Source organism: Corapipo altera, unplaced genomic scaffold (assembly GCF_003945725.1).
Source record: "Corapipo altera isolate COAL_440 unplaced genomic scaffold, ASM394572v1 169, whole genome shotgun sequence".
In the NCBI taxonomy this organism is placed as follows: domain Eukaryota; kingdom Metazoa; phylum Chordata; class Aves; order Passeriformes; family Pipridae; genus Corapipo; species Corapipo altera.
In genome coordinates, this window is record NW_020884946.1 from 2,290,873 (window position 1) to 2,310,309 (window position 19,437).

At 44.1% G+C, this 19,437-nt stretch overlaps 1 protein-coding gene across 1 annotated transcript in view; it reads left to right on the plus strand.

The window, feature by feature from the left end:
• The window catches only part of DDHD1 (DDHD domain containing 1), a 66,163-nt gene that overhangs the window by 42,882 nt on the left and 3,844 nt on the right, over positions 1-19,437 (plus strand). Inside the window, exons 7-10 of the mRNA XM_027662510.1 lie at positions 9,949-10,211; positions 11,622-11,697; positions 16,335-16,484; positions 17,792-18,044. Coding sequence (XP_027518311.1) covers positions 9,949-10,211; positions 11,622-11,697; positions 16,335-16,484; positions 17,792-18,044 — 742 coding nt within the window. The remainder of the gene's footprint in view (positions 1-9,948; positions 10,212-11,621; positions 11,698-16,334; positions 16,485-17,791; positions 18,045-19,437) is intronic.

The following is a 19,437-nucleotide window of genomic DNA, read 5'->3' on the forward strand; positions in this document are numbered from 1 at the left end:
GCCTGTTGTGTAACTGAGGCCAACATGAACTATTGTGGCAAGTGACGAAAATTTCCCTGGCAGCTTTAAAACAGATATTTTTAAACTGCATTAGAGGCTTGGCATGTCTGTGGACATCTTATGGGAAACGGATTAGTGAGTGAAGTTCAGGTGTGCTGGCCAGCAATGCATGAAAAACTTAATTCACTGCTTGGTAGAACTGTAGTTTTACAGGTTTATCACCTTCCTCGGGTGTGAGAATTGACAAATAAAATGAGTGTGCTGTGACTGTGCTTAGATCTGGTTATGGAATACTAAGTTGTGTTTTTCATCAAATCAAGTGAATTTTCTTGAAGTGTTTGCAACAACATACCCAAGTTACTCTTCCTTATCCCATTTTTTTTTCTCTGACTTAACTTTGCAGAGTTTAACACAATAGTATCAAATGGAGCATTCTTCTGGAAAATGCTGGGGGGTTTCCCATCTTCAGTGTGGAGTCCTTTTGTGGCACTTTGCTCTTGAGTGCTCATTCCAGCTCAGAAATGAGCCTTGTCTTCAAGTGTTCACATGGTCACACGTTGCTCAGAATTAATGTACCTGCTCAGCACTTTGTTACACTCACACAATTCTTTGTGTACCGTGGGCACTTCTGGTGCTTTCCATCCAGAAATCCTGAAAGTATCTCGAAAGTTATTAAACTTCACTTTGCCTCTGTGAAATAAATTGAGCAATGTGGTGAGCTCAGCCTAGAGAAGGGTAAAGCTGCTGTTCACCTCATGGCACTCAGCAGTCATCAGATCCCAGAGTGGTTTGGGTTGGAAAGGACCTTAAATATCATCCTGTTCCACCCCCTGCTGTGGGCAGGGACACCTTCCACTAGACCACGTTGCTCCAAGCCCCATCCAACCTGGCCTGGAACACTTCCAGGGATCCAGGGGCAGCCACAGGCTTCTCTGGGCAGCCTTTGCCAGGGCCTCACCACCCTCACACACAAGAATTTCTTCCCAATATCCCATCTATCCCTGCCCTCTGGCAGTGGGAAGCCATTCTCCCTTGTCCTGTCACTCCAGGTCCTTGTCCAAAGTCCCTCTCCAGCTCTCCTGGAGCCCCTTTAGGCATTGGAAGGGGCTCTGAGGTCTCCCCGGAGCCTTCCCTTCTCCAGGTGAACACCCCCAGCTCTCCCAGCCTGTCTCCAGAGCAGAGGGGCTCCAACCCTTGAAGCATCTCCGTGGCCTCCTCTGGACTTGCTGCAGCAGCTCCACGTCCTTGTGCTGTTGGGGACCCCAGAGCTGGACACGGTGCTCCAGGTGGGGTCTATGGGATCCTGGCAGAGGGAGAATCCTTCCCCTGACCCTGCTTCCCACGCTGCTGGGGAGGCAGCCCAGGACACGTTTGGCTTTTGGGGCTACCAGCACACATTGCACAATACTTGGATACAACTTTCCTTTCTCCTTTCAAGAATTTTCCCCACATCGAGAAGTACCAGAAGTGCTTCTTTAAAGCTTCTTAGCACTCTTCAAACAGCTCCTTAAGGGGTTTGCAGGTGGGCAGTGTGAGAGGCAGCCACTCTCTCCTTTCAGGGGGAAGAGTCCTCGTTCATATCGTTTTCACACGGGACAGCAAAGAGCTGTCCCAGAGGCACTGGATGGCTCAGCTGAGCCTTCCAAGAGTGTGGTGGGTTGACCCCCTCTCTGATTTCAAGTATTGTTTCTTCTCCAGCGCAGTAGGAGAGTATCCAAAAGGTTCCTCTGACTCCTGACATGCGATGTGATACCAGACAGGCATTAATAATTCAGCACAGCCCTATGAACACCTCAGACAGTCTGGTCTCAGACTGCAGCCAACAGATTCAGCTGTGGTGGTTTTGTGTGGCTGCAAGTTGTGCTGTTCAGGTCCTCACCCATACCAAATCGATTTTTAAACATTATCAGATAATAAGGAAAAGCAATAAATTGATGTTTTGCTGCAGACTTACCTATTTCTAAATGAACAGTCATTTCACATTCTACTTCTGACCTTGCTGGTGCCATCTGTGGTAACCTAATCTCGGGGTTTAGTGTCTTCAGTGGACGACTTCATTTCACATCTGTGTCACTGTAGCTTCATATTTCTTTAATAATAAATGGCTGTAACAGAGATTAAAAAGACTAATTGATGCATAGTAAATTCAGTGTTGTCACCTTCATTATAGTGCTAAATGCTTTTTTTTACTGATCTTCACTGTCCTCACTTGCAGGCTAATTGTAATTCTGCAAATTATTGATATATGTCATGGCAGAAAATGCCTGTAGTACAGGATAAATATTATTTACATCGGTCATCCCAAAATCTGTAAAGATTTGGTGCAAATACTGTAGTAGCCTCAGATCAGTAGGAGATGTTTTTGGATTACTTCCTTCTCAGCTGAAGAGCAGGAAAACGTCACTGTCCACCTTAGAATCATGGAATAGTTTGGATTGGAAGGGACCTTAAACACCATCTTGTTGCACTCCCTGCCATGGGCAGGGACACCTTCCACTAGACCAGGTTGCTCAGAGTCCTGGCCTTGAAATGGTTTCATGGTTTGCCATTAAACACATATTAAAAAGGAGAATTAATGACCCTACTCTTGAAATTTAGGGCACATGTTAACTTCTCGTGGAACTTTCATCCCTCTTGCATATGAGGTTTTGCAATGGGAATATCCTTTGTGTATCCCTTTCAGCAACTAAAGGGAACTGTTTTAGGAGTGTTTGAAAACAAGATGTGGAGCAGGAAATTTTAAACTGAGACTATTTAACACTGGCTTTGCTTATTTTGTTGAACCTAATAATGGAGATGCTGCTTGGCAGCACTTCCATGGCTTGCTTAATTAATTGGATTGTCCTTGAATGAATTCTCAGCTTTATGAAGTGATAGGTTAATGGCTCTACCTGAACCTAAACTTAGACTTGAACACAGTGACTTGTTAGAAATGGGTTAGACTCAGCTTTTCAGCAGCAAGAGGGATCCTGAGAGAGACACTTGGGTCTGGACAGACCCACAGATCCTTTTTTTTTGTTCCATCACTAAAATACACGGCCCTTCCCATCTGTTCCCACAGCTCCTGCTCATTCTGGCCTGTCATCTGTTGTTGTGACAATCCCCTGGCATCCTTCAGCGATGCCATCAGGGAGTGTGACAACTGTTGTATCCTGAGGGTCAGCAGCCTCACCAGCTCTGCCTTGGCATGTTCTCCTGGTTCACGTGGAGCAAAAGCTCCTTGTCTTCGCTTTCACGGTCCTTTACAGTCCATCCTTGAGCTGCAGCTCTTCTGTTGGCTTTGAAGGGCCCTCTTCTCCCCCCAGTGGGCTCACACACTGCCTGCTTGCTGAATTTCAAATGAGTTTGCACTTTCTCCTGAAGTTCTCTTGACATTTGGAAAGGGCTGCTTGCAAAACTAACTGTTCCTCGGATCTCCTTGAAATTCCTTTCCCACAAAGGTACAAAAACACAGTAGTGCTGTTCCAGCTGGAGGGGGTGCGGAGGTCACGTTTCCTGCACTCCCTTTTCATAGGTAGCTATCTGTTATTTTATTTCTCTTAGGGTTCAAACTGTTCATGTGGGAAGACAGTCCAGTGGGTGAGGGTCCTTTGGAGATGGCATGGAGAAAGGAACTCTGAGAGTTAGAGCAAAGGGATGGTCAGAGCTGAGAGCAGTCTCAGGAAAAGACAATCCACATAGCCCAAGAGGAGAGGAAGTGTTTTTGTTGAATTTGGCAGATCAAAAAGGTTTGGACTGGAGTGCATTGTCCAGGATTTGGCAGCAAGTGCCAGGTGAGGCTCAGGTTGGATATTAGGAAAAACTCCTTCACTGAAAGGGTGGCTAAGCAGTGGAACAGGCTGCCCAGGGAAGTGGTGGAGTCACCATCCCTTGAAATGTTCAACAAACAAGTAGATGTGGCACTTCACGATATGGTTTAGTGATCATGGTGGTGGTGATGGGTCAGAGGCTGGGCTTGACGATCCTGGAGCTGTTTTTCCAACCTTAATGGTTGTGTGAATGAGGATTTGAGCAAGAGCAGCCTCAAGCTCTGTGTTACTGCTGTGCCCAGGTGCCAGCAGGGGTTTTGTACTCCTTGTTTTCTTGAAAAAACTCATTTCCTGCATATTGAGGGGAAAGTGTCATTTTCTGCAGTGGTAATTTTGGCACACACTGAAAAGCCCCTTTGACCCCAGTGATCTACCCACTAGAAGGGACCAGGGGATGGAGTTCTTCCTCCTGCCTGCATCTCCTTGGTGTGGGTCCAGGAGGAGTTTGTCCACTACACACACAGCCCACTTCCTTCTGCTTTGAAAGAACAGACGTGCTACTCATGCTTATTTGTGCTGGTGTCTCACAGGGCTGCTTTGCCTCAGAGGAGAACGAGCAGCTGTTTGAGATGCTGGTGCCAGGGATTTAGAGGTTTGGATTTTTCCAGCTCAGCACAGGATGCTGTTAATGTTCTGCACAAAACTGAGCCAGACAGCAGCTCTGGATGTCTCACTCCCCATCATGATCCAGCAGTTCAGACTTGCCCAATACCCAGGAGGTGATTAGAGGCATGATCCTGCTGCCCTTTTTGTCAGCCTTCCCACAAATCCTTCTGAAATGACAGTGATGTGTTTTATTTGACTCAGACTCCCATCTTGTCCGTATAAAGCACATGCCTGTACCACCAGGATTCCTGAGTGGATGGAATGGGCTGTTATCTTTGGATTCCCTGGAAGCCATATGCCAAGCAGGCACGTAACTGGAAAGTAAAGGGCATTTTTGGCCTGATCAAGTCCAGCATCCTGGTCCTTGGTTGACAGTCTCTTTTTTGGCTTTACCTTGAATTGCACAAACTGTCACAGAATGAATGTGCAGAAAGACCATTCCTGACTCTGCCTTTAATTTGGTTTGTGAAGAGCACACAGTGTTTAACCTCAGTTTGTCTGAATATAAGCTGATGACTTCTGAGCAACTTGATCCTGTGGGCTTGAGTTTCCTGCATGGAAGATTTATTGGCAAAACTTCAGCTGCTAAATGGAGCTTCGGGCAAATAGTAACCATAGAATGGTTTGGGTTGGAAGGAACCTGAAAGATCATCCAGTTCCAACACCCTACCATGGGCAGGGAAACCTTCCACTAGACCAGGTTGCTCCAAGCCCCTCCAACCTGGCCTCAAACATTTACAGGGATCCAGGGGCAGCCACAACTTCTCTGGGCAACCTGTGCCAGGGCCTCCTCACCCTCACAGCCAACAATTCCTTCCCAATATCCCATCTGACCCTGCCCTCTGGCAGTGGGAAGCCATTCCCCCTTGTCCTGCCACTCCAGGCCCTTGTCCAAAGTCTCTCTCAAACTCTCTTAAGAGCCCCTCTAGAAGGATTTTCTCTGGATATCTGTGAGTATTTAATGTTACACCTGCAAGACTTGTAGCATTTTAATCCTGCACTGAACATTAGTACTAAAGCAGCTGGACTGTAAAAGGTAGTTCACAGATTTTTCCCTAAAAATCAGAACAGGGAGGAAGGACTTTCCCAGGAAAGAGAACAGGAACAGTAGAAGATTTTCTCTACCTTTCCTTGAAATATTTCAGTGTTTGATGCTAAACTAACACTGAGGTAGGAAGGCCAGCTGGGAGGATGGGATTTGATACAGCTCTTTCTGGGAGAAATAGGAAGTGTTCCCTTTGTTACAGTGTTTGATCTGTTCAGTAACAGACAGGTAAACATGCTGCATTTCCCTGGTCCTTCTGGAATAGCTGAGGGTAACAGAGCAGAGCAGGCAGAAAATCAGCAGTCAGAGCAGCTGCACAGGGATCAGGGGAGCAGCTGACTGGGAAAAACATCGGCTGCTGCCTCATTTATTCTGCTGTGAGATATTTGAGCTTGTTTGGTCTGTGGGAGAAGCCTTGGGAGGTGGTTATGTGGGTTGGGAATATGGGAAACTCAGTTTGTGGGGAAAGCCCTGTGAAGACCTTGGATGGAGAAACAGCTCTGTGAGTGTTCAGTCCCACTGGTCCCCAAAACGAGGTGGGAACTGGGAGGGAGGAGAGAAGATGGAAAAAGAGAGAGGGGTCTGGTCATGTTGCATCCCACTATTCCTTTTTTTTTTTTTTTTGTAGATGATTCCTGATTTCCTGTTTTCAGGCAGAACCAGCAGGTGCTTCCTCTAAGCACACGATAGATCCTGTGGATCAGCAGGCATTGATGATTGGGTTGTTTCCCAAAGGGAAGCCAGTGGGAAAAGGGCTCCTTTAATCAGGAATTCCTTGATGTAGGTGCAGTGAGAGCAGGAGAAGTGTTCAACAAGCTTAGGGTGAGGCACCCATTACTTATAACCTGACCATGAGGTGCAGCCATGGAGCAACCACTTGGGTGTCGTGGGTTTGGGAGGATGAGTTGTTATTTTTTTTTGTCATTTGGGAGTTTTTTTATTTAATAGTGTTTAATTAAGACTCCCACAGACCCTTCAGAGGGAGCAAAAAGACAAGAGTGCATAAAAAAAAAATCAGCTCTTAAAAAATCGGTTTTATTACAGTGATGCCATTTAGGAGAGCACATTTGATAGACAGCTATATTTTTTCATGTTTTAATTCCAACGAAAAAAATCACTGATTTTAGGAAATGCAAAGCCACTTGTTTTTAAAAGGTGTTTTTATATAGGGTGTTAGGATATATATATCAAGCTGTAACTGCAAAAGAGATTTGAAAGCGTTCCATGTTGCAGTTGCTGGACTGTTCAAATGAACTTTCCTTTTACAAGTTAGAATATTTTATGCTAAGAAAGCAAATCAGGACTAAATCATAGAATGGAGTGATAGAATGGCTTGGGTTGGAAGAGACATTAAACATCATCTAGTTCCAACCACCAATAAATATTACCTTATCTTCATATATTACTTAACCAAACAGTTTTTTAGCTGGGACTTTAAATGAATATGCTTTTTCTTTTGATTTCTTTTTTTTTTCTTACTACGCACCAAAAAGGTTCAGTTTCTAATCTTAGTGCTGGCACAGAACTTTTGGCAGGACACCAACATCCATAAGTGCTCACTGCAGGTAGAGGACTTCTGGTTTGGCAGAGCAGCAAAACCAGACCATTCACAGTACCTGGAAATCTGGAGGATTTCCTGCTTCCACTCCATGGTTAAGTTTGGTAACCAGGAATTTGGAGTTTAGGAATAATCTCCATCAGATGATTCAGTTGAATCCAGTGCTTGGGCTCTGCTCTGCTCTGCAAACTTCCAAGTATGCAGCTATTTGGAAATCCATGCACAGTTTTTTAGTTGATGTCCATGTTTTTACCTATCTTCCCAGTAACAGTATATATTTAAGGAGCAGGACGGTGAAAAACAGGGTTGGACTCAGTGTCCAACCAGGATTTTCCAAGAATATTCTGTTTTATGCCTCCAGATTGCAACAAAAAAAGGTGTTTGTAATGGAAATACCATGGAGTCAGAAGATTTTTTACCTGCTCTGTGCCTGGGGGGGAAGATGACGCGATGTCATTCTTCCTGGAAGTTGTCTGCTTTTCCAGGGAAATAGACTGTGCAGGAATGGGCTACAGGAGAGCAGGGTACAGGGCTGTTGAGCAAGTCGCTGTTGAGGTCTCTGGTGGCAGGATGATGGATGTTGGGTACTTTGGAGGGTATCCCAGCAGCCACCCATGGAAAGTGCTGGAGTTCTGTGTCCAGCTCTGTGATCTCCAATGTGAGGAGAACATGGAGCTGCTGCAGCAAGTCCAGAGGAGGCCACGGAGGTGCTCCAAGGGCTGGAGCCCCTCTGCTCTGGAGCCAGGCTGGGAGAGCTGGGGGTGTTCAGCCTGGAGAAGAGAAGGCTCCGGGGAGACCTGAGAGCCCTAAAGGGGCTCCAGGAGAGCTGGAGAGGGACTGGGGACAAGGGTTGGAGGGACAGGACACAGGAATGGCTTCCCACTGCCAGAGGGATATTGTGAAGGCATTGTTGGCTGTGAGGGTGATGAGGCCCTGGCACAGGTTGCCCAGAGAAGCTGTGGCTGCCCCTGGATCCCTGGAAGTGTTCAAGGCCAGGTTGGATGGGGCTTGGAGCAACGTAGTCTAGTGGAAGGTGTCCCTGCCCATGGCAGGGGGTGGAACAAGATGGTCTGTAAGGTCCCTTCCAACCCAAACCATTCTATGTTTCTATATCAGTGTTTCCTCGTTTCACTGAGCTCCTGGCGGGAATCCCAAACCACTTTGATTTCAACTGATCCCTGCTATTTTGTTCTGGGTTTTAATCAAAACCTTTTTAAATTGAGAAACTATCAGCCAGCCAAAGCTAGTCCTGATTGATATTTTCAGCTCCAACTCTTGCTGAAAGCTCTGTTTATTCATGTGTGAAAGTGGTGCCCACAGTCTGTATAGACCCAAATGCAAGAAGAGGCAGCACTATAGTCAAAAATACTTGAAAATAGGTGTTCTGATACTAATTTCTCCAAGCTGTTGCAAGGCTTTGTTAATCATTTCACAGCGCTTCAGGCATCAGGTTTGTTGTGTGGATCCTCACTCAGTAAAATGTGTATCAAACACTGACAGTCCTGGTGCTATTCATATTTATATTCAGTAATGACTCAGGCTCTTGAAAAATCATGTTGAAATTACATGTTCTATAGCTTTAATTTCCCGTTGCTAACAAGGGAATGATTTGCAATTTCTTGTTTGTCCTCCTCTGTACCATAGCCTGGAAGCATTGCTTGGTTTCCATGCTGAGTTTCACAGGCAAAGCTGCATTTTTTTTTTGTATTGGCCAGTTCCCAAATCTCCTGTCTTTCAACATTTCTCTTTAAAATAGTTGTGTGAATCTGAACCCCTTTATCCTATAGCGTAGGATTCCAAGCAGATAAGCTTCTCAGAGACTCATAGGACCAATATATATTTATTGCTGTAGTACTATGGATTAGTCTGTGATGTTTAAAAACCATGTTGCATTCCTTTTTTTTTTCCCCAAAAAAAACCTCTCCTAGAAACCCTGTAACTAGAAGAGTATTTTTCTTGGCACTGTTTGTATAAAGGGTTCAGATTCTGTCTCTACCTTGTCTCATTTGTGCTTTTTCTCCTCCTGTATTATCCTTTTACCTGAGATGAGGCTTTTTATTCTTTAGCAGCATCCTTTCCTTCAGATTCCTTTGGAAGAATTCACAATAAGTGCAGGTGTAGGAGGGGAAGGAGGACACAAAACTCCATCTCCTGGCAGCCAGGCAGGGGAATGAAAGGCTTGATGACTTCAAGATCCAAAAGCAATTAGAGGATTTTTTTTTTCCCAGAACCCATTCAGGCTCTCACTGTAGTATCTGAGCACTTCCATTTTCATGGATTTCTCTTCCCAGTGCCCTGCAATGAGGTAGGAATGCTGTTGCTCACTTTGATCAATGGAGAAGTGGGTCTGACTTGTTTAGGGTGATGCCAGGATTGTGCCAGAGATATGAGTTGATTCCAGGTCATGTGTAGCTCAGGCTCCTTCCATCCTCCTTAAGCTGAAAAAGGAGCTGAACCTCTGACACGGGAGAAACATTTAGTGCTGTGAAAAAGTGGAGAAAATGAGGGAGAATCAAGCCAGAAGGGAAATACCACTGTGTTAAAAGTCACTGCTGTGCTGGTGAAAACCATGTCCCTTTGTTCACCTCAGAGGATGCTGTGAAGTGCTTTAAGCATAACTGTCATTTATTGAAGTGTTTAGTTCAATTCAGTGCCTTGGGCTGTGTGTTGTAGCAGTTCTGGGGTCACTACATGTCCTGTGTGGTGGTTGGTGCTGGCTCTGGAGGGGGGAGATGAACCACTGGAGTCAGTGACAATCAGCCAAGCTGTTGCTGCCGGCCTTGAGACTGTGCTCATCTTCCCAGCCAAAGTGCACAGACCTCCGTGCTCATCCTAGGAAGGGGTCAGTGTAGGATGTGAACATTCCTGAACACCAACAGGAGTAATCAAATGTTGATGTTTAACTGTCTTTCCTCACTCTCTTGAAACAGCTGGTGAAGGGGCTGCAGCAGGAGCTGAACCGGCTGTACACGCTCTTCTGCTCCCGGAATCCGGAGTTTGAGGAGAAAGGAGGGAAAGTCTCCATTGTGTCCCACTCACTGGGCTGTGTCATCACCTACGACATCATGACTGGCTGGAATCCAGTCAGGCTTTATGAACAGTTGCTGCAGAAGGAAGAGGAGGAGCTGGAAGACCGTTGGATGAGCTACGAGGAGCAGCGTTTACTTGAGGAACTTTACCTAACTAAACAACGGTAATGCATCCACTTCCAGTTGTTAAAGGAGAAAACCACAGCCCTAGATAACGCCCCTGGAGTGTTTCCAGAACTCTCCATGGCTGTTATCTTTTGTGGGTGATGTTCTTATGCTGGGGCTGGGTGGTAGATGCTAAACACAGGACTGGGCAGGCCCTGCTGGAGGAGCTCTGAATCCACACAGACTCATGGAATGGTTTGGGATTGGAAGGGACCTTAAAGATATCCATTTCTACCCCCTGCCATGGGCAGGGACACCTTCCACTAGACCAGGTTGCTCCAACCCCTGTCCAACCTGGCCTTGGACACTTCCAAGGATGGGGATATCAAGGTGTTACGAGACACCCATTAGATAGAGAATCTAATAACAGTAACTTGAGCTTCAGTCTTTCAAGTGGGACATGATAAATCATGAATCATAGTTTTTTGGTTCCTTCCTGGAACCTGTCTTAGTATTGGTGGTACTTTGGAAGCATTAATACAGCAACAGATCTCCTGCTGTGCTTGCAATCAGGATGGGATGTGTGTTATAAGGGAGTGGTACAGGGCGTCTCTGTCAGCTGCAAGGCTGGATAAAGTTTAATATTTCTGAGAGAAGGGAAGTTAAGAAACCTAATGAAGTGTTCCAGAGGTAAAATGACCCTTCAGGCACATCCCTGGCGTATGATCAGGGAAAAATGACCATTTTCACACTCGTGCTCCAGCTCCTTAGTCATCCTCTGAAGTGCTTCTGGTTGGATCCACAGTAATCCCGAGTATCGTTTGACACTGGCACTTCTGTATAGAAAGAGTGGCTCTCTGTTTCATGAGCCATTTTAATTCAGTTCAGCCTGAAATGATGGAAAACAGACTGTAACTTCTGGAATTCTGCTGGGAGTGAGGACAGTTTTGCCCATCCATTTGTGAGCTTTGTATTGTAGCTGCTTTTTTAATTTGGGATAACTAGAAAAATGGATGAACAGTCGTTTTTAATGATAGCTGAAAGGGTGGGACACAGTTCTCCAGAGTGTTCCACTGCAATACAGAACTCCATAATGCTCAAGCCATGGAGTTTCCCGTGGCTTTGGTGTTGTTTGGGTTTTTTAAGCAAAGTAAAGCAGGTGATTTGGCTGCAAAATCACCAAGGAAACAGGAGGTGAGTCACCTACTCCTGAGGAAGGAGGGTGGGCAGATGCTTTGGGGGGGTGAACAAGGGAGCTGTCACGTGTTGATTGATTCCTTCTGTGTTCAGAGGAACAGGATTTGACATACATTGATTCTTAATCAGTTGAGCTGCTCCAAGAAATACTGACACCATCACTCTCTCTTCCCAGCAGACAAAACTGTTGGACCCCACAGGAATGCCTGTTTGGATCAGAGAGGTTAAAGCTACATTTTTTATTGGATCTCAGAAAGATCTCTATTTTCTAGGTTGAGAGAGATAGAAGAGAGGTTACATGGGTTAAAGGCATCCACCATAGCAAAACCACCTGTCTTAAAATTTAAGGTATGTATGTCTGAGAGGTTTTTCCTGAATGTCCTACTTGCTGCAAAAATACTGCAATGAGTCATTCTGCTTACTTTTTTTTTCCCCATGTGCCTAGACATGGTTTTGGTAGAATAATTGGAATGTGTTGGATGAAGTGTGTGTATGTGTGTGTAAACATGGTACTTTATTAATATCCTACTATTTGTTACAAATACATATTTGTAATAAATTTAGAGCAACCTGGTCTAGTGGAAGGTGTCCCTGCCCACGGCAGGGGGTTGGAACAAGATGGGCTTTAAGGTCCCTTCCAACCCAACCCATTCTATGATTCTATTATATGTGCTCATGTGTAATTATATGTAAACATATATCTAAATATATAAATAATAAATACATGTAATATGTGAACTTGTATATAGATTGTTACTGTATTACACACATACATACAACTCTATGGGAAGGTAAAAGCCATTTGGGAAATTACATCAATCATGTATCTTAAACAAATTCACTTCTACTAAGTTGAATAATCCATTTTCCTTGGGGACTACTACTAACATGTCACATCTCTGAGCAAATCTGATTGAATTTCCTCCAGCAGTGGATTTTCCTTCCAAATTATTCTGGTCTGACAGTCAGCACACTTCTAGTCTCATGAAACAGATTGCTTGCTAATCAGCTGTACAAATTACTAGAATTCCTTATCGCTGTGAAAAGGCATTTTCCGGTTTCTGGGTGGGATGTGTGACACTTTCTAGTTGCTCAACTCAATCCTGAAATATTAAACCATAAAAATGTGACATGATAGATGAGAATAAAAGAGATTATTGTTTCTTAACTTGCCATTTTTCTTTCCTTCTGAGTTCAGAAGGGTTCCTGGAAGCCAAGGTCAATCTTGAGCCATAAAAAAGAGGAAACGAACCATAATTCATTTTGTCACATCCTTCTCCTTTTCATCACTGCCTGAAAGCATGTGTCAGGCTGTTATCTCCACCATCAAGGAAGCTGCAGTCAGGCTGATACTCCCCCAGCTCTGTGAAAGATTAATCTTCACTCAACTGTGTTTAAACTGAAGGTTTTTTGAACAGTTGCTTTTTTGAGATGGAGCAGGAAAGGAGGGAGAAAGAAAGAGGGAAGAAAAGAGGACATTATCTATCTAAATAGATCAGATAGATAATTTTCAGGTAATTTTTCCAATGCAGTACATCCTTTTTCTTACCCTTGCTGACAGGAGGATGTTTTGTTCTGTGAAGCTTTACACAAGCTTTACACAGAGCTCCAGAAAGGGAAAGGCTTTCCATGGAAGTGAAATAGGACTGCTCATCAGCAAGGCAGTCCAGCTTACAGAGGGTGACTGGCTTGTTGAAAGAGAACAAACTGCTTCGTAGGTACCAACCACCTCCCCTTGGCTCTTCATGGCAGAGCAGAGCTCTGGTTTGATCAGGAGCTGCTGTTCCCCACAAAAAATGCTTGATCCACTAATTATTTGGTCTGTGCAACGCAGGAGACTGGAGTCTTCGGTCACTGATCTCCTTAGGCTCTATTACTCCAGGGAATGGGCATGTGGAGCCGTACTGGCTCTTTTATGGAGTGAAACAAATTAAGCTTCCTAGGATGAGACAGAGTCACTGGTCCTGTATGAAGAAGAGTTAAGCTTTGCTTGATGTTGAGTGAGCACAAAGGTAGCTTTTGGCAAGACAAATGCAAGAATAAATACAGCAGTTTACTTTGTATTTAATACTAGAGGAAACTGTCTGGGTGTTTTACTGACCCTTTGGAGAGGAGAAAAACCTACAAAACATAAAGATATGGAGTCCAGTACTATATTGGACAAGCCACCAGAATGGGAACTTGAGGGTGAGGTATCTGTCTCTTTTCCTCTCTCTTCCTCTCCGTCTCCTCAGGTGGGATTATCTGCTAAACCGATAGGAACTGTGTGAGTTAAAAGCAAAGCCAACACCTATTGTAAATAAATAAAAGGACAAGTCTTTTCCTCACCAGATACGTCAGAGGAATTGGAGTTAAAGGCTAAAGAGGCTGAAGAACATGGAAACATGGGGAATGGTGTGATAGCCTTTATGACTCTGTGGTGTATGAAAATAACAGTGTTGTAGGGTGATTTTCAGTCCGTCAGGAAGAGGAGGACAGGATGTACCTCAGTGGCTCCTTAGTTCTGAGGTGGGAATTCATTTAAATCTGGGCTTGCAATGTGCTGTCCCAAAGGACTTCAGGGTTCCTGAGCACTTTTCATTCACCCAAGGTTACAGAAACTCTTCTGGAAGAAGCTCCAGCTTGTACTTCACGTTCATTTGCCCCCCCCCCCCCCCCCCCCCATGTACCAATGCACAAAAGGGCTGTGCTGCCTCACTCCTGTTGACTCATTCAGCTTTTTTTTTTTAAATTTAATTATGAAAATACTGCAGTCTTAAGTTGAATGGATGACCATTGGCTCAGCTTCTGCTTAAAATACAAATAAATTCATTAAGTGTTCTCTTTATGAATCATAACCAGGAGAAAAGTACTGCACTGAAAGGTCATGTTCATAAACGTGTCTCCTCTGTTGCTGAATGTTTACAGGAACAGACGTGAAATGCCCCACTCCTGCTTCTAGAGAAACACCAAAATTAATACATGTTTGCTATAAAGATTTTAGTCTTCTGTTCCCAGTAGGTGTCATCACACAACAGCCTGATTTTCAGCCACGTTACAACAGCACTGACAGTCTAATGGCTGCAATTTAAAGGACTTTGTTTTTAAAATCATAGAATAATAGAATTGTTAAGGTTGGAAAAGAGCTGTTCTCCACTAAACCACGACCCCAAGTGCCACATCCACACGGCTCTTAAGTCCCTCCAGGAATGGTGACTCCACCACTGCCCTGGGCAGCCTGTTCCAATGTCTGACCACCCTTTCAGTGAAGAGTTTTGATTTTTAGCATTTACTGCTTCAGTATTGATCTGGTGCCACCTACTAAGATGCCCACCAGCTGGTACTTTGACTCTGTAAGCTGGAGGACCGGGTTGAAAGGCTTTTTGCATTTAAGAAAGCACAGCAAGCAGCGGTGCCCTCCAAGAAAGCATCTGGACACCGCTGATCTTGTGTTTATCAATAGAAACAATGGAACAGAAGTGGAACAAAAAGCCACACACCGTGTAACCACTGAAACCAGTTACCTTTTGAGGTTTTTCTCAGTCTCTTTTGAGCCTCTGCTAAGTGTAAGCTGGCAGGCACTGTCTGATTTCTTTCTAAAGCAGAAAAACTGTAATTGTGCAGTTCAGATGCTCGACACAGGAATATCAGATGGGCAGGGTTAAAGGTTACTTATTCAATTTAAGGCATTGCACTGGGAATATCTGTTTCTGTTGTATTTGAAGATGAGACAGCTCTTTGTCCAGACAGCCAGAATGTAAAGTCTCTGTAAGGCTGAAGAAAGGAAAACAGCTTTGCTCTAGACCCGAGTGACAGCATAGATGACAGAGCTGTGCTTTGCTGCAGGTGACATTGAATAGCCATGCTGAACACCTGGAGTTTCCTTTTTCCATTGAACTGGCACTTAGGCATTCTTTTGGAAGGCAGAGCTGGGGTACCAGTGCCAAGTCAGAGGAGGAGGAATGTTTTGTGCAGCGCTGGAATCTGAGAGATGAAACGGACCATTATTCCTACGCCCTCGCTCCATGTGCTGACATACAGGGAAGGCACATGGGATCCCAAGCATCCCATTTAGCAAGAATTCAGCAATTTCTCTTGCTGAAACTTGAGTAGCAGCACGCTAGGAGTTGCCCAGTTGTAGTGCCCTGTACTCTGGGCACTCCTAGGAAAAGTGAAGATCCGATAATGGTAAAATTAATTATTTTTTTTTTTAAAAGGCAGTTAAAAAGTAATTTTGACTTATGGAAATATTTTTTTACTACCAAGTTTTATATTTGATGTTTTCAGGAGACAGTGTCTGAGGATTGGTAATGGGATACAAAGCCATTCACCTCTAGGTCACCGTTGAATCCCGACTTCAGGTTGGCAGTGACCAAAAGTTGTTACCACTGATGCAGGCTCAATGACCTCTGGTAGATGTGTCAGGTCAGGTTTACTCAGTTGCCCGTTGGTGTTGGAGGCAGGACTTAGGGCAAGGTCGCAGCAGCTTTGGGTGATGTGAGGATCCCTCATTGCTGTCCCTGTCCCTGGGCTGTGGTTCCCAGCGTGGGATGTGGTGGCACTCGTGACAAGCACCATTCTGTTCACTGGACACCAGGTGTTTTGAGGTGTGTGTAGCAAAAAAAATCATAGAGTCCTTAGTTAGGGATAAGATTAAAGAGGTGTGGTAAGCTTTGGGAAGGTTCAGGAGAAATCAGACTCATCATAGTTCCTTGGCATCATCCAAATTCTTTCTCCAGGCTTTCCAGTGTTGGTAGAATTCTGAGTTCAAATATCTGACTTGTTTTTTGGTTTTCCAGCTGTGTAGCACCACAACATGCAGCCAAAGGAAATGGGAAATTTAACCTCCATGTCTGTATGTTATAGTGGCCTTCTCCATTTTGACTGACTGATGTTATCTGAGTCCCTCTCTGAAACTGAGAAATCAATTGTGAGAGAAATCAAATCCCGCTGTGTTAAAAAGCATCATTTCCATCCTTATTAACATGGATGAAATCTCTCCTTAGGTTGAGAATTTCTTCTGTATGGGATCTCCATTAGCAGTGTTTTTGGCACTGCGTGGCATCCGTCCAGGAAACAGTGGGAGTCAGGACCATATTCTGCCCAGGACAATTTGTAATCGCTTATTAAATATTTTTCACCCAACAGATCCAGTGGTGAGTCTTAATTGCAGCTTTTACCTTGACTGTTTTTAAGCCTCAGTTCTCTCATAACGTGTGATCTGCAAAGTGTGTGAATCAACACCGAGTGTGTTCCAACAGAGAACGATTTGTTAATGATTATTGTACAATGTCTTGGGGTTTGGAACTGTAGAATAACAATTCCTACAAATAATTGCCTGAGGTATCATATATTTTGCTTCTCTTTTCGTATTAATAAGCACAGTATTTGAGATTACACTGATTATTTTTTCTTGCAAAGAAATAATCCTTTTCAGACAAGGATTTTATGTTTAACTTTCTGACTTCCATTAAACATCATCTGCTGAAAAACAATACTGCTGTTAAAAAAGGCTTCACAAGCAGTTTACAAGATGCTATAGAAAAAAAAAAGACAATGTTTTTTTCCCAAATGATCCTGAATAACAGCTTGTTAGAGGTGGGATAGTACTTGGAAGAGAATTATTGGTGTAACTTTACCCTGTCCTTACACTCTTCCGTAGACAACCAGCATTATCTGTTACAAAAGGCAGGATGATGGAACTGCATCACCTTGGCAACTTCTTTGATGCAAACTTGATTAGGAATTTCATGTAGAATAGCAATTGGGGGTTGCTTTTGCACTTAAAGGGCTTCACCTTAGGTATGTTCAGACTTCTTTCCAAACATGCTGGTTCTTGCTCATCTCAAGGTCGTGTCCAGCTACTCCAAAATCAGAATTTTCCTGGGATGTGCAGAACATGGTCAGTCTGTGGTCTGACAAATATTAACTGCACTTAGTTTTAAGATAAAGAAGTGCAGAATGTTTTTCTACACTTAAGTAAACAAAGAAAAACAATGAATCAATAGAAAATTATTTTTTTAATAAGCAGAATTCACGATTTGCACAGGGGTCAACAAAGAGTCATCAAACAAAACATTTACACAGCCAGTTCCTCCCTCTCTGCTGTGCAGAATCAGCTTAACTTTATATATAAAGTTTGTTCTGGCAGTGCAGAGTAAAAACCATCTGATAGGAACTTGTGTGTTGCTAACAATCAGGCACAGGTGTTGCATGTGCAAAAGTGAATGCACAAACAACTGGGCAGCTGATAAATCTTCCAGGTGCAAGTAAACTTCCCTGTGAAAATAAAAGTGAATCAGACCATAACACCAAAACTCTGTCGCTTTCTAGGCTTTGCTTCTTACAGATATTTTGGATTTGAGGTTGGAGAGGACTCTGTATGTGAAAAGAACGTGATTATTTTTTAGTCTTGACACTCAAAGGTTGTTTTGTTTTGTTTTGTTTTAATTTCCTCTTGCAGGCCTATAGGTTAGAACCTTTAATTCTGAAGCACTACAGCAACATTTCGCCTGTCCAGATCCACTGGTACAACACCGCAAACCCCCTCCCTTACGAGCACATGAAGCCAAGTTTCCTCAACCCCACGAAAGAACCTACCTCAGTTCCTGACAGCGAGAGCGCTTCGGCGGCGCCCAGCCCGACCACGTCCCCGGTGATGGTCCGGCGGCACTACGGGGAGTCCATCACAAACATAGGCAAAGCCAGTATTTTGGGTGAGGTCCTTTGTGCCCTTTGAGCTGGGAACAGGAGGCCCCTGTGGAGCTTCACTGCTCCATGGTGCTGGGTGATAAGCAAACTCTGCTCTGGGGACAGAGCTGGGGTTGTTCACCTGGAGGAGAGAAGGCTCCACGGAGACCTCAGAGCCCCTTCCAGGGCCTAAAGGGGCTCCAGGAGAGCTGGAGAGAGACTTGGGACAAGGGTTGGAGGGACCAGGATAAGGGGGAATGGCTTCAAATTGCCAGAGCACAGGGTTAGACGGGATATTGGGAAGGAATTCCTGGCTGGGAGGGTGGGGAGGCCCTGGCACAGGTTGGCCAGAGAAACTGTGGCTGCCCCTGGATCCCTGGAAGTGTTCCAGGCCAGGCTGGACGGGGCTTGGAGCAACCTGGGATAGTGGAAGGTGTCCCTGCCCACAGGACAGGGCTGGAATTAGGTGATCTTTAAGGTCCCATGATTCTGTTCCTGTCTGTTTCACAAAATCAGAGAGGTTTTGTTTAATTTTTTTGTTTTAATCCCAGCTGATGTTTTACTTCAAAGAAAAAAACAGTTTACATATGCTGGAGTCAGGGCTTGCTGGAAGATGCTGTAGTTTATGCTATTGTTGCCTTACTTTTGTCTCTCTTATTGAAGTAACATCCCAATGATTTAATAGTTTCCACTCTATTTCATGGGAAAAAAAGTTAAATTAAAGCTTGTGTTCTGACTACATTTTCTGGTTGGTGAATAAGAGAAAAATCACACCATGTAAACTATTACAGTTATATTTAACTCATGATTCTATAATAGGAAATTCAGGCTGTTTTAATATAAAGTCTGTTCCCTTCTGGCTTTCTGAGTCAAAATAAGCCCTGGTTTAAGTGAGCTTAAACCCCCTTCACTGGAGCTTATACTTGAGCATGCACTTGCAGTTTTTGTTGACTCAAGGCTTTTCTTTAGCTCTCTGTGTGGGATTTGGAAGAATCCTAGTGCCAGGAATCTTCCCAATCAAATAAGTAAAGTATATAAACGCAGTCTAGTCCTTAAGTAGAAATATGTGGTATTTCAAAGCAGTGTGGCTTTTTTTGGGGTTACTATAGTAACTTTAATGTCTTGTCCATGAGGTGGCAGCAAAGTCGGGATAAAACACGACACAACTGCTCTTAACTTTTACACTCGTCTTCCTGAGCAACCAAAATAGTCCTTTTAAAGGATGATATAACATTTTTAAATGTCTATAAGGGCGATGCCAACTTAAGGACCTTTAACCAGAAAAATGCCTTAAATGTCCTGATGGGATTCTTAAGTGCAGGAGGAGCCAACATTGCTATAAAGCATTTTGTCTTTGACTTTTTACGAGAGAGAAATTACAACACGTCCTTAGAAGTACCAGATTTCTCGCAGCAGAAG